The sequence below is a fragment of the Equus caballus genome, chromosome 1, assembly GCF_041296265.1.
Source record: "Equus caballus isolate H_3958 breed thoroughbred chromosome 1, TB-T2T, whole genome shotgun sequence".
NCBI classification, from domain to species: Eukaryota; Metazoa; Chordata; class Mammalia; order Perissodactyla; family Equidae; genus Equus; species Equus caballus.
Window position 1 is genome coordinate 160,661,360 of NC_091684.1, and position 15,817 is coordinate 160,677,176.

Consider the following 15,817-nt stretch of genomic DNA (forward strand, 5'->3'; position numbering starts at 1 on the left):
CCTGGTTTTGGGTCCTCCTCCATTTTAATAACATTGTTGTCATCTGCAGCTTGCCCACCAGTGCATGAAAGAGGTGCGTCGAGCTGCCTTGCAGGCTCAAAAGAACTGTAAAGAGACCTTGCCTCGTGCACGCCGCCTCACCAAGGAGATGCTTCTGTACTGGAAGAAGTATGAGAAGGTGGAGAAGGAACACCGCAAACGTGCAGAGAAGGAAGCCTTGGAACAGCGGAAGTTGGATGAGGAAATGCGGGAGGTAAGGCAATAGCATAAAATTTTGAAAACCCTTCCTGCAGCCATATCAAGAGATTGGTTTGCACTTCATAGATTATGAGTCTAACCAGTGAAATCATTGAAAAAATGTTTTAAGACATAACTTTGACAATAGTGGTTTTAGTACAGTAAACCAATTCTGTTTTTATTTCACTAAGGCCCTCTCCCTGGCTAATTTTCTCTATTCTTTGTAGCCTTATTCCTCTATGTATTTCTGGAGGACGAAAAAAAAATAAGAAAAAGAATGAATGAAAGAAAAAGAAAGTTTACAGCTTGTCTTGGCTTGGTTCCAGGTGCTGTCTCCAGTTTCAGTTTGTTGGAAGATCAGGGCTGGTTGCCAAATTTAGGGCCAGATAGAGACAATGGACAACTAGCCCAGTTTTCTGAGACCTACCTCTCACCAGTTTGCTGTTTTAACCTGCAGCCAGTACTCTTGCTAAGCCTGATGTCAGCTGATGAAGGCTGAGTATATCGTTCAGGGAAGCAAGAGGAGAGAAGAAGAGGACAAAGTCATTGTGTTGCCCTTTGTAAACCAGTTGGGATGAGTGGAAGGAAAGTTGAGGTCTGGAGACGGAAGGGAATCCCAACATTAGATTATTTTGTCTTTCAGATAGTGGTCAAAGCAGAGCTATGGAGCCTGTTCTGAACTCTTGATCTTCCCTCCTTATCATTCATGCCTTTAGGGATGAATATGGATTTTGCCCACTTCTCTTGTATCTTTGCATGCAAGATAAACATATTATTGAGTTAGTAAACAGTTGATGCTTTTGGAATACTTACTGAGTTTAGAGGCATTTGAGAGTTAGTCACAGATCTTGAAGTTTTGTAAGCAGCTTGGCTTATGATCTCGGTTTGTGAGACTTTCTTTCAATTATGTTGATAGCTAACCAATGAGAGTTTCATGGTGGTTATGTTGACTTATGTGTCTTTTCTCTGAACTTCTGAAATGAAACTATTTTTGATGGATCTTTATTATTCCCTTAATTTACTTTGTTCATTTAAACATGTAGTAGTTGACTTCTTTAAGGTGAAAGGAGATGTTACTCTCTTTTATTTTAATTTAGAAAGGTTTTCTTGACAGTATTTTAGCTTTGGAACATCAGTATCCATATCCATTATTTAAACTCAGTTTTCTCTTAAATTCTCTTTCAGATTTTCTTCTAATTTGAATCTGACTCAAGTGCTATAAAACCTTAAAGAGAAAATTTAGTTTTACATAGCATACTTTGAGACTTGTGTCCTTTCTTGGCCATGTTCCTTATTTTATTGTTCTTTTTCTTTTGGGGAGGTGGGTCAAGGTTAAATCAAGTATATACATAGCAATTTTATTATAAAATAGTTAATGCGAAATAATGACTCTTTAATTTGGTGTTTATTAAGTGTGCTATATTCCATATAATTTAGTCTTTTGGATCATTTGTTCATTTTATTTTTTATCTTGAAGAATGGTTTTTTTTATTGACACAATTATTATTTTCCTTACCAGATTATTTTAGAGGCACTTTGAATTAGCTTTCTAACATTGAAAAAAAAGTATGTGTTTGTGTGTATATTTGGTCTGTATTCATGTTTTGTAGTTATCATTATCACAGATGATCTGCAGATTGTTTGGGGCTGTGTTTTCTTCCTTTGATTGGCTTCTTATTCTCCGATACCTCCTATATTGACTTTCAGAATAATTTATATCTCCTAGTCACTTATATTGACTTCTGGTGATAAAGAAGAGGTTTTTGACATTTACATTTTCAAAAATGATAAAGCTATACACATGTATCTACCACCCAGTTTTTGAAATAAAACGTGTTGTTTGAATTTAGTTAGTATATCAGTGCCACTATAGAAAAGTAATTCAGTAAAGAAGTAAGCATTTTAGATAGAAGCCTAAAGGAGAAAAGATTTTCTATTGTAAAGGAGAGCAAAACATAGGTTATTATTAGACTATAAATGAAAGTTATTCATTGCTTTTAGTACCACTGACTTGGTTCTAATAAGATTATTCATTAGCAATTTTTGCCTTTTTAAAGGTAAAATATTTGTAAAGGAATTATATGCAAAGTATATGTAGATTTGGTGAATTCTGTTGACTACCTTTTGTGTGTGATTGATGAGTTGACTCTACTGTCACTTTCGACTTTTTGCCCCTTTAGGCCAAGAGGCAACAGCGAAAACTGAACTTCCTGATCACCCAGACAGAATTATATGCCCATTTCATGAGTCGCAAACGAGACATGGGTCATGATGGGATCCAGGAAGAAATCCTAAGAAAACTGGAAGACAGTTCTACCCAGAGACAAATTGACATTGGTGGAGGGGTGGTAGTTAACATCACACAGGAGGATTATGGTAAGTCCTGAATCAGGAGTTAGAGGAGGTGAGTACCCTCCATTTTTTCATATCTAAGGTTATTATACACATGATTAATTCTTGCAAGTTTTATCTTGATTGATAGGTAACGTTGATCAGTAAAGGGGAACTTACTGTATTGGAGTAGGAAAAGTGTGACTGCATATGAAGTAACTTGTATTATGTAATTTAAAAAGGAAAGAGTGTAGTTATATGATCTTGCAAGTTTGGGAATATTTTACATGTTTTGATTTGTTAGTAGAAGTAGAAGGTATTAATCAGAAGAATTCAGTGAACATGTCTCAGCAGACAAAATTATCTCACATAGTAAGTTTCTTGGTGATGCAAGTCAAGCATGAGAAAGAGACTATTCAGTGTTGGTATTTTTGTGATCACAAGGGGATGGGGGAATTGGGTGAAGTGTGAGAGGAATTTCACAGAGAATAATGATCAGGGTCATGCTGAGCTCGGAATAAAAGAGAATGAGAGTGCTTCAGAGAATCTTGGGGGTTACATATATCTGTATTTCTTCTTCTGGAATAGTTTGACCCGGCATAAATATATCACAATTTTGAATCCTCATTGCCTTGCTTTTCCTGGCTTTGGCATTGCTGTCTGCAAGAAACCTAGGATTGGGAAACTGCAGCTCAGTCTCCTGGTGGTGTCATGAGCTAGCTTAGGCTACTGGAGACCGTGGCAGCCCTCTGCTTCTAGTGCCGCTTCCAAGTCCTTACCTCTGTCAAGTGATTTGAGCCTTTCTGCTCCCTCACCCTCCATGAACCTAGGGATAAGTAGAATAGGGGAGTCAGGGATGCACATATGTTGGTGTGAGTTGCATCTTTGAAGGAGATCAGTTAATGAGATGTGATAATCTACAAGTTTTCCTTTTCAGATAGTAACCATTTCAAAGCCCAGGCCCTGAAGAATGCTGAAAATGCTTACCATATTCATCAAGCTCGGGTGAGTCTTAAAAATGAAAAGACAAACTGTAATGGGCCCTGGAAATACCCCACAACTTGGGTGGTCTTCCTTTAGTCTTAATCATATTTTCAATTAAAAACATTTATGAATGTGTGTATGTGTATGTGAATGTGTTGGGTGGGGGCTGTCTATTTGCTTTAGAACAGCAGGCATACTTGAGGAAAGGTAGAAAACAAGCATTCGCTTGTCTAAGCTTTAGGAGTGTGTTGATTAAAGCTAGGACAGCTTGCCTAATTTTTTTGTTTTCCTGAGTAATCATGGGTAAACAGTATGAAATGCATCACGGTTGTTTAGTGAAAAAGCTCACACTCTTGCTTGTTAAGAGAGCTATATCGTGCTCTAAGAAATCTGCTACGTTAGTAGCTTGTTTCACTTTAGTAGTAACTTGCTTATTCATGATATAGTGATATTTAATGAAATCAGAAAGAAACTGCAGTTAGATTGAATTAAATAAAGAAAACACAGTTTAATATACTTCATAGGAGCCCCTTTGTAACTTTGACAGGGTCTAAGTCAAGGTTAGACATGAACTCGACCTTCTCCCCACCCATCCCAACCAATCAAACAAATTCTATATCAAATCTAACAAATCCCTTGATGAAGCAAGTAATCCTGTAATATGGCTTAGTGTCTGTCCATCAAAAACATATTCTTAATATAATTGTTAAGTTAATTTTAAAATATTAACAATATACTTTAATGTAGAATGCTTTACATATAATATGGTACAGTCATGTATCACTTAACGATGGGGATGAGTTCTGAGAATTTTGTTGTTGTGTGAACATCCTAGAGTGTACTTACATGAACCCAGATTATATAGCTTACTACACACCTAGGTTATATGGTCCTAATGGACCACTGTCTATACGCAGTCCGCTGTTGACTGAAACATCATTATGCAACACATGACTATATATCAAATTATATTATCAGAAATTTTGTTCCAATTAGCACAAAATAGATGTATGTCATTATGAGTTTTATTTGAATTTAATTTTTTTCTTATATTTTCCTTCAATATATTTTTATTTTACAGACAAGGTCATTTGATGAAGATGCAAAAGAAAGTCGTGCAGCTGCCCTACGGGCAGCAAACAAGTTTGGCACTGGATTTGGGGAGAGTTACAGCCTGGCAAACCCATCTATCCGGGCTGGTGAGGATATTCCACAGCCTACAATTTTTAATGGCAAATTGAAAGGTTATCAGCTGAAAGGCATGAATTGGTTGGCAAATCTCTATGAACAGGTGAATTTTAAAACTACATCCTACCCGTTGTCTTTTGTTTGTTATGTTTTCCTGAAGTCGTTGGTTCAGTATATTGTGAAATGAGCACAAGATACTGTTTTAGATTTCATCCCTTTTAAAAAGCTTTATCTTTTCATAAGAGTAAGATGTCTCTATATTTCTAACCTGGAGATTTTTTTGGAGAACATTTGTATCATGAATATAGTTTATCTTAGGGGGTCTTGGTAAACCAGATTGTTTTGCTTCTGTGCCTAGATTAGATTAGCTGAAAAACTGGCTTTGGCCTGTTCATCTCATGTATCATGATTCGCAGTTGTCTCTGTGGAGTTGGCAAAAGGAATCGTTACAGCAGTGGGTAATAGTGCTGAAGCTGGATGTCTGTTAGTCACTTTTGTTTGAACAAATCTGACATTTTGGTTAGTTCTTTTTGGCAGTATGTTGAACCTTGTGTGGTGGAATATGAGAGGTGTTGACCATGTGTATTTTTTTTTCCAGGGTATTAATGGCATTCTTGCAGATGAAATGGGCCTTGGTAAAACAGTACAGAGCATTGCCCTCCTGGCCCATCTGGCTGAGGTGGGTGGATGCAGTCTTTCCATCTTCCTCTCTCTAGATCCTAGGGTCATTTTCTATTGAGAATCAGCCATTATCAAGCACTGTACTAGGCTCTGTGGCAAACCAAGACAGTAGGACTTGCTCCTTGCCTTCAAGGCCTTTTCAAGCTGACACAGTGTGGTGAAACATTTTGGTTTTCAAGAAGACTAGGATAATTTTTGAGCAGGTGTGGTTTGAACCCCTGCCCCACCCCAACCCCCTTCTATTGAGAACCACCGATGTAGTGGCAAAGATGCTGTAGTTAGTTGTCAGAAGACCTGGGTTCACATCTCAACTCTATGCTTACTAGCAGTGTAAAACTTGGGCAGTTCACTTAACTTCTTTTGACCTGACTTCACTTTAACTCTCTGAGGTTTAGTTTTCACTTCTGTAAAGTGGGGATGATATCTGCCGTCTAAGAATTTTATGAGAATTAAGTGAGAAAATATGTGTAAAAGCATTTTGAAAACAAAAGCTCTATACCAATTAAATAATAGTAAAATTGTTATGATCATGTAGTATGGGGAAAGCAACACATACAAGTCAGTCTAGGTGCTTTGTGAATGATATATATTAGGACCTAAACGAGATGAGGGGAGGGAGTAATTGCTTGGTATTTTTTCCTGAAGGTGTATATGAGCAACTTCCTTGCCTGTGTTATTATTAACGTAGGATGTTATTATTGAGTGTGCATATATGGGAGATACACAGTTTTTCTTGTTATAATGTATCTCCTATTCTTAAATTGCTCGTCATTATAGTTCTGAATTACATATCTTCAGTGTTCCTGCAGTTGGCTGACCCAGTTTTTCTGTTTCAGAGAGAGAACATTTGGGGACCTTTCTTAATAATTTCACCTGCTTCTACACTTAACAATTGGCACCAGGAGTTTACTAGATTTGTTCCTAAATTTAAGGTAAAAATCAATCTGACAAGAAATTGTACTGCTCTTTAAACTTTCTGACTCTTCGTTTGCTACCTTACTTATTTAATTGCTCACAATAGTTTTAATTTCTTGCATTTTTTCCAAAATACCTTACGTACATTCTCTATAAAAGTTACTAATGGGAGCAATAAGAGAGTATATTACATCCTTATGTTTCATAAGTGAGACAGCCAATCTAATTTGAGTGATTTGCTGCATTGGCCACATGGATTGATGCTCCTGGTCAAATTGCCATAATAGAAGATAACTACCTTACTGATTAACATAGATTTTGGCAAATCATATCATCAGGACACATATACTGTAATTTATGGCATTGTTGTCCCCTGCCAAATGTATTCATAAATAATTCATTTTCTTAATACTCCAAAGCCATATTTTTAGTCTTTGTCCAAATTATAATGTCTACAGTAGATATTATACCTTGTAATGTATAAGGTAGATGTGAAAGTTGATTTTAACTAATTCAGAGGAAAAGAATTGACGTTGAGGTAGGAAATGATCAGCAGGGAAGTATGTTGCATCAAGTTGAATAAGACATGCAAAAGATTTAAACAGACGTTTACTTACAGAAAGTTGTTGGGATGCAAGAAAGAATGGGTACAATTTATTAAATTGTTTGCAAGTAAAAGATGGAAATGAGTTAAATATGTGTTCTTTCCCTAAAGGGTTACAGTGGTAATGAAGTTGCATGGTGAGGAGGTTTTATGGAGATTATGTCTCGTGAGATATATCATGAGACATGATCTCTCTGATTTGGGGTCTCTATAATAATCATGAGTTCCATTCAATTTAAAGGGTATGGGATAGGGTGGAGATGGGAGGCTGGTGTTTTTCTGGCTTTTGCTTTGTAAGCAGTAGGGACATGTCTGGAATGTTCCACTTTGGGGCACCTTGGGGACTGTGGCCTTACCTTTGTGTCTGAATTGTAGATTCTGTTTACAAAAGCACATTAGGTGTATAGCTTTTAATTTGGCTTACTCATTTTTTAACTTTCTAATGAGAAGATGAGATCATTCTAAGGCAGTTTGTTGAATGTTGTCTCTAGAGTTGTTTGCTGTATGAAATATGGAGCTCCCCATCTTTTTCCTGCTTTGTTATTGTTCAGTACATGTTGAACAATCAGGAAGCTGAAAAATTGTCTTAAAATTTTCCACCAAACCACTTAAGTTTTCAGTATTTCTTTTACTGGCCGATAGATGGCAATGGAGTACTATTTATGTCATTTGATACCTCTCTTTTGACTTTATACCTATCCCTCAAACTGAGCTTTCATTTGCATGTTAAGCTTCTTTCCTTTTGATATTCTAGTTTAGGGATCAGTAAAAGATGGCCTGTGGGCCAATTCTGTTGCCACTTGTTTGCCCCAGTTTTTTTTAATGGTGATAAAATGCATATAACATAAAATGTACCAAGTTTAAAGTGTACAATTCAGTAGCATTAAGTACATTTACAGTGTGGTACAATGCTCACTGCTAATTGGTAACAGAATTTTTTCATCATCCCAAACAGAAACCTACTCCCCATTAAGCAGTCACTCCCTTTCCCTCCAGCCCCTGGCTGCCACAGATCTGCTTTCTATCTCTGGATTTGCTTATTCTGGATAGTTCATACAACTGCTATCATATAATAATGTAGCCTTTTGTGTCTGGCTGCTGCTTTTCACTTAGCAGAATATTTTCAAGGTTCATCCATGTTGTAGCATATGTCAGCAGTTCTTTCCTTTTTATGACTGAATAATATTTCATTATCTGGATATACCATATTTTGTTTTCCATTCATCTATTGATGGATATTTGGATTATTTCCACCTTTTGGCTATTGTTAATAGTATTGCTGTGAACATTCATATACAGGTTTTCGTTTGAACACCTGTTTTCAGTTCTTTGGGGTATATACCTAGGAGTGGAATTGCTAAGTCATTCTATATTTAACTTATTGAGAAATCTGTCACCTTTTTTTTGGTACAGCTTGTGAGCTAAGAATTGTTTTTACATTTTTAAATTGTTGATTAAAAAAGAATAACAAATGATACATGAAATTTAAATACATATATATTAGAACACAGCCACACTCTTTTGTTTATGTATTATTGATGGCCGCATTCTTAACAGCAGAATTGAGTAGTTGTGACAGAGGCTGTGTGGCCTGGAAAGCCCTGAATATTTACTATCTGGCTGTTTAAGGAAATGATTTGATGACCTCTGCTCTGTTGATTCATTGTTTCTGTTGCCATTACTCCTTTAACTGTTAGAAATGTGTTCACTTCCCCACAGAAGATAGTTAGATGTAGACTCTGGTCAGGTTTATAGTTAGATTACATTCAAAAGATACTTAGATGTATGATAACGTCTGAAAGTTCATTTTATTTGGCAGGTATCTGAGTAACACTCATTTTATGATTCTGATATGATCAGTGCCTCTGACTTTCTCCTCTTTTCCATAAAGTATGATTTACAATTTTTCTATAGCTAATGTACCACTTTTCATTCTTGAAATTGGCTGTTCTGTATGTTTTCTATTTCAGTTATTTCTATTTTGTCTTTTATTATTCTTGTGTACTTTTTTGGTAGGTTTTTTTTTTCCTAATGTCTTTAGATGGAGCTTAGATAACTGATTTTCAGCTTTTTCTAATTGGTGTATTTAAGGGTATTAATTGCTTTCTAAGGGTGACTATAGCTATCCAAAGGTTTGATGTGTCACATTTTCATTATCTTTCAATTCAAAATAATTTCTAAAAGCAAGTTCTTATTTGATATGTGGCTTATTTTAAAGTGTGGTTCTTAATTTCCAAACAAAGGATGATTTTCTAGATACCTTTGTTACTAATTTATACTTTAAATCCACTGTGGTAAGAAAATATGCTTTTTATGATTTTAATCCTTGGAAATTTGTTGAACTTTGCTTTTATGGCCCAGCACATGGTCAGTTTTTATAAATGTCCTATATGTGTTTAAAAATAATAGGTATTCTGCAGTCATTGAGTTCAGTGTTGTTATGTATATTGATTAGGTTAAGTTTTTTAACTTGTTCAGCTCTTCTCTATCTTTACAGATTTTTTTTTTGTTTACCTGTCCTGTTAGTGACTGAAGAGGTGTGTTAAAATTTACAACTATGGATTTATCCATTTCTGTTTTCCTATGTTCATTTTTATTTTATATATTTTGAGGATGTGAGATATGTATAAATTTACAATTATTTTATCTTCCTGGTGAATTGACTCTTTTGTTATTATGAAATTCCCTCCTTTAAGATTTTTGCCTTAAAATCTATTTTCTATGATATTAGATAGATTAGCTTTCTTTTGGTTAGTTTTCACATTATATCTTTTTCTACCTTTTGCTTTTAACCATTCTCTATCCTTACATTTAAGGAGTATTTCATGCCTTTTATTTGGCATATTTGTGCTTATGTTTAATGTAATTATTGATATATGAAGTTTAAATCTGCTAATTTGCTGGTTTCTTTCTACTTTGTTCACCCGTTCAGCTTTCTTTTTCTCTCCTTTCTTGTGTCCTTTTGGATTGATTAGATTTTATTACTCTTTCATTTTTTTTTCTTCCCCTTCTAGCTTGCTAATTATATATTCATTTTATTCTTCAGTAGATACCAGGAGAATACAATATGCATCCTTGACTTTTAAAAAAGTAGTATAAGTACTACTACTAGTACTAGTATAAGTACAAGTACCTTAGTATACTTAACTACATCCTCCTTCTCTAGACTTACGTTCTCTTGTTTTTATATGTATTTTATCTTTTAAACCCCACAAGACATTGTATTATTATTTATACATTTTAGATTTATTTTAGACTTATTAGTTACATATTCACTGTTTTCATTGATCTTCATTGCTTCCTGCATATTTGTGCTTCCATCTGGCTGAGATTTTTCATAACAACAAAAGACATCAAGCTACAGCTTCAAGAAGCACTTTGAGCCCCATAAGGATAAAAAGAAAGAAACTACATCTAGAAACATCACAGAAAAAGTGCTGAATTTTGCATTCTTTAGTTTCTCCATGCTTTAGTCTGAGTATTTCCTTCTGACTTATCATCTAATTCACTGATTTTCTCTTTACCTGTATCTAAGATCTGTTATTGAACTTATCATTGAATTCTTGATTTTAGTTATTGTATTTTTCAGTTCTAAAAATTCCTTTTTTTTTTTTATAGGTTCTAGTACACTACTGAAATTCTCAATCATTTAATTCCCTGAACAAATTAGCATTTTTTTAAAAGTCCATTTCTGATGTTTTTATTATTTGGATCTCCTGTGGGTTTGTTTCTTTCATGTTTTTCATGTTGATTTTCAGTCATGTAGTCTAGTCTTTCCTTATGTCTGGTTTTTTTTACTTGTTTTATTGTATGCCAGACATTGTATAGGAAAAATTCTAGAATGATGTTGGCTCTGGATACTGTTTTCTTCTTCCAGAGAGAGGATTTATATGTGTTTTGGATTTTTGCCCCTAGTAATTTTTTTCCTGGGTCACTAATAATCCAAAATCCTCTTACTCCAGTCAGGAATTGAGGTGATTCAAAGCTGGGGTTCACTACCTGTTAAGGAAAATCTATGTATAGTTTATTACCAGTATGTATGTATGCTTGGATTCCCAACTTAAGCCAGGGAGGTGGGTGGTTATCAGAATCCCTTCTCCTTGAACTACATTTTTGTTCTGTGGGCTCTGTGTCTCATAAAAAAAGACTCTGGGGGCTGGCCTGGTGGCGTAGTGGTTAAGTTCGTATGCTCTGCTTCAGTAGCCCAGGGTTCACCAGTTTGGATCCTGGGCGTGGTTCTACGCACTACTTATCAAGTCATGCAGTGGTAGACGTCCCACATATACAGTAGAGGAAGATTGGCACAGATGTTAGCTCAAGATCAGTCTTCCTCAGCAAAAAAGAGGAAGATTGGCAGCGGTTGTTAGCCCAGGGCCAGTATTCCTCAAAAAAAAACCCCACAACAACAAAAAATTCGTTGTTAGTCTCTCAACTAGAACTTTTGGAAAGGATCAGCACCTTCAGGGGAAACGTGTGCCAGGTGCCTGGCTTTCCTTTCTGGGCTTCTGTTCTAATTTTGGATCTTGGCTCTGTAATTCTCCACTGTCTCAGCAGCCCTGTGATGTCTTCAAACAAGTGTTTTGTATATATATACTAGGAGAAACGCTAGTCCAGCAATGACAGAAGAGGAACTCCTATATTCATTCTCTTAGGTTCTTTTAGAATCATCCTGAATAACATATTTGTGATGGTATATTTAAGATGATCAGTAGGAAATAATCTGTATATTGGTCCTTTTTCTAGGTGCTACCATATTGGGGAAATCCTCATGATAGGAAAGTCATCAGGAGGTTTTGGAGTCAGGTAACTTTCAGCTTACTGCATATATACATACACACACACGTATACATGTGCAATCAGTATTTCTCTAGTTGATCTGAGTAATTTCTCATGTAAAATCTTCTTATATATTATATATTTCTGGACACTAGGCAAGCACACTTTTTTTTTTTTAACAATGCTTTTGCTTTTATAGACAATCAGCTGAACTTAAAGTCCAGGATTAACTAAGAACTTTTTTCTTTAACTAGCTAAAGACTAGTTTTTAACATGGTCTGTGATTAAGGTGACTGCTTTAAAAACAGTTATGGTTTAATTCACTGCACATCTACCATGTGGGAGAAGCACATCTTTAGGACTATCTTAAACTTCTTGGCCTTAGAAAGTACAGTCCATTCCTCATTATCTTGTTGTAAGTTGTTAGGTGTCTCTTTACACCCTTACCCTCTTTTATTTACAGAAGACCCTCTATACTCAGGATGCCCCCTTCCACGTGGTTATCACCAGCTACCAGCTGGTGGTGCAGGATGTAAAGTACTTCCAGCGGGTCAAGTGGCAGTACATGGTATTGGATGAGGCTCAGGCGCTCAAAAGTAGTTCCAGGTAACGTGAGTAGTAGAAACCAACCTCCATGGCCTGAAGATATATAGATATACATATATCTGTGTATATGATATATACACACACACACGTGAATGAAGATCAGAGAGGTTTTAGAACATGGCATGATATGGTCTCTGCATAAGCCGTATATCTGACCAGAAGGCAGAAATTCCCTTTTGCATTTTCCATGGAACACAAATACTAATGTTTAGAATATAAGGATTTTTCTCGACTTCTATCTCCCTACTCAATAATTATGATGTTTTAACAGATCTTTATTCTTCAAGGAAAATTCCTATGCAGAAAGAGTTGTCTGCTCTTTCTGTGAGGGATTGTTTTAGACAGGAGGTCTTAGTAGAAATTAGAATGTTACATTATGTGGATTACAGGTTCTGTCTATTTTATGTGTGTTGTCCTAGTCCCTGGATGGTTATTAGACCCCCTAGAATCCTTTTATTGGAAGGTCTATGTTTGAAATGTTCTAATACCTTTAAGGTCCCAAACTGAATCGTAAATGAGCACTTGGCTGTGAAGTGTTACTTGGCAGTGTTAAACCTTGGGTTTGATAATTCTTATTAAACTCTTGATGAACCCATAGGAATTTCTTAGGAGGTCCATGTTAACTGGCAGCATGGTATTTTCCGTGGAACTCTCCATCTTCTGAAGAGCGTTTCTTCATATTGCACTTTTTTGAAGTAAGACATGCTTGTGACCAGGAGCAATAAACTCACTTTGCATTTTCTTCTCACGCCCTTCCCCTTTCTCCATTGCTTCCTCCAAACTCCCAACTGGAAACACAAGTTAATAAGTTTAAAGCTTTCTACTACAGATAAGTACCATATAATTAAATGCTTTCTGTCAATAAAACTGACCAAAGATAGTAAGTAGAGGACTTTATCAAGCCAGAAAGGATCCTACTCTGCCTATTTGAGGGCCTTTTTTTCCCAAACCCTAATACCATGTTTTCAGTACAGAGGAGTCAATTTCTCTGGAATTTCCTGACCTCGGCTTTGTTGAATAATATTTTTCAGTTGTATACTTGGTGGAGTACTTGATTCTGAGTGTTTGTTATTTTTTTGGAAAGCATTTTTAGAAATATGGGGTCTTCATAGGGTGAAGAGAGATTTACTGCTAACTTGGAATTTGTAATTCATCTTCTTGGACAGTGTTCGTTGGAAGATCCTCTTACAGTTTCAGTGTCGGAATCGGCTTTTGCTAACTGGGACCCCCATTCAGAACACCATGGCAGAGGTAGGCACTAGAAAAGGCCTCAGCTTTATGTGTGCCTTAAACAGAATGGTTCCAGTACAGAACAGAGTTCTTTACCCATGCCCAGTTAGAGTGTTATTGTTCTGTACAAATGACAATCCCCACATAAAAGGAAGAATTTAACCATAGCTTACCCTAAGTGGTTTTTGTTTTGTTTTGCATCATTCTCATTTTCTTATTTTCTGGCATAAGGCAAATAAATTCCTTTATTCCTTTATATTTATGTAATAAATAGTGAATTCATTAGGAATGCTACCCATCTAACGCAGAGATGTTTCTATGCCAGAATGAGAAGGTATAATATTCTTTAACACTGAGAGGAGCTAAAATTCTTTCTTTTGGAAAGATAATCGATCAGAGGTCAGAAGACTTTCTGTAAAGAACCAGATGGTAATGTTTTAGACGTTACGAGCCGTACAGTTGCTGTTGCAACTGCTCGACCTTGCTGTTGTAATGTGAAAGCAGCCATAGATTAAATGAATAGATGTGGCTGTGTTCCTTTAAAACTTTATTTTAACTTTTTATAAAAATATAAAAGGTTTATGTAAAAATAAAAAGTTTATTTATAAAAATAGATGGCAGGCCAGACCTGGCACCACAGACCATATTTGCTGACCTCTGATGTACAGTTATTGTTAGCAAGTTATGCTACCTCAGATCATGTTCATTCATGGACATATAAATGATCTTTAAAACCATCCCACTGCAAAGTCTGAGCAGGACTTGTGCTTTCAGACTTCTAGGTTGAAATTAATTGAAAAATACTCACATTTTGCTAGAGCATGTTTTAGAATTGGGGTTGGTTGATGAGGTATGTGCTTGTATGCTCATTCTCTCCCTTACTCAAACATACATGTGCGCGTAGACTCAGACACACACACACCTGCAACTTTCACTCTTTCTCTCCAAACCTCCATTGTATTCTCACATACTCATTTTGTTGTCCTACAGCTATTTCACTTTTCTTTTGTTTCCAGCTCTGGGCTCTGCTTCATTTCATTATGCCAACATTATTTGATTCACATGAGGAATTTAATGAATGGTTTTCCAAGGACATTGAGAGCCACGCCGAAAACAAATCTGCCATTGATGAGAGTGAGTACTTTTATGAACTTACTTTCTTTTTGCCTATCAGTGTAGGCAACTATGTAATTGTGTATTTTCTTTTATGTGAAGAATTCTTCTAGTATACAGAGAAGGATCTGAGGTGAAAAGTTTATCTTATAATTGTGTGCTTTATTTTCCAAAGAGTCAAAAAAGGACTAATTCAGGAGATGTTGCTGTAGTGTTGACTAACCAAGGCAGAACAGGCAGAGTTCATAAAGTACCATATTTTCGCTTAGAGACTCCTCATTTTCCATGTAGATTCTGACAAGTTCATATCAGAATTATATTCTTTGTGCTGTGGGGTTAGGGCTTTTTTCCTGTGATTAAAAACAAAATATTAGGGCTAAAGAAGATGTGGTAGGTATATATATACAATGGAATACTACTCAGCTGTAAAACACAACAAAAGCATTCCATTTGCAATAACATGGATGGACCTTGAGGGAATTATGTTAAGTGAAATAAGCCAGTTAGAGAAGGACAATCTCTGTATGACTCCACTCATATGAGGAATTTAAAAATGTAGACAGAGAGAACAGATTGGTGGCTACCAGGGGAGAGATGGGATGGGGGGTGGGCACAGGGTGTGGAGTGGTGCACCTGCAACACAACTGACAATCAATAATGTACAACTGAAATTTTACAAGTTTGTAACGTATCATTAGCTCAATAAAAAAAAAAGAAAAAAGAAAATATTAGAAGGGTCATTTTGTTGATATCTGTGTTTGGATTTGTTTCTACTGTGAACATTTTTGACCTTGTTTATCAATACTTTGACCTTGTTGAATAATATCTTTTAAGAGAGTTATGAGGTGTTTATTACATGGACATGAAGTGACATCTACTATTAGAAAAGTCCTTAAGTAATTTCTTATACTACAAGTTGTTAATTTGCTGACATACTTTGAAGAAATGATTTTTCAGGAACATTGGGAGTCCCAGATAGCTTGCATTAGACCTATATGAAAACCCTATTATTGATAAAATGTCCTAAAACACTCTAAGGGTGAGTTCTAATAAAAATAAAATGGTACTTGTTGATCTGAGTAAATGAGACCAAAATGCATTTGCCCAGTTGAATATAGGAAGATGCTATGAAAAATTCAGATTCCTTGGTTC

At 35.8% G+C, this 15,817-nt stretch overlaps 1 protein-coding gene across 2 annotated transcripts in view; it reads left to right on the forward strand.

Moving 5' to 3' along the window:
• The window catches only part of INO80 (INO80 complex ATPase subunit), a 126,680-nt gene that overhangs the window by 44,374 nt on the left and 66,489 nt on the right, over positions 1-15,817 (forward strand). For both annotated transcript variants that reach the window (XM_023619728.2, XM_023619730.2), the window contains exons 9-18: positions 50-253; positions 2,418-2,613; positions 3,506-3,573; positions 4,634-4,843; positions 5,339-5,419; positions 6,258-6,353; positions 11,684-11,743; positions 12,180-12,322; positions 13,489-13,573; positions 14,569-14,686. In XM_023619728.2, the coding sequence (XP_023475496.1) occupies positions 50-253; positions 2,418-2,613; positions 3,506-3,573; positions 4,634-4,843; positions 5,339-5,419; positions 6,258-6,353; positions 11,684-11,743; positions 12,180-12,322; positions 13,489-13,573; positions 14,569-14,686 (1,261 nt within the window). The remainder of the gene's footprint in view (positions 1-49; positions 254-2,417; positions 2,614-3,505; positions 3,574-4,633; positions 4,844-5,338; positions 5,420-6,257; positions 6,354-11,683; positions 11,744-12,179; positions 12,323-13,488; positions 13,574-14,568; positions 14,687-15,817) is intronic.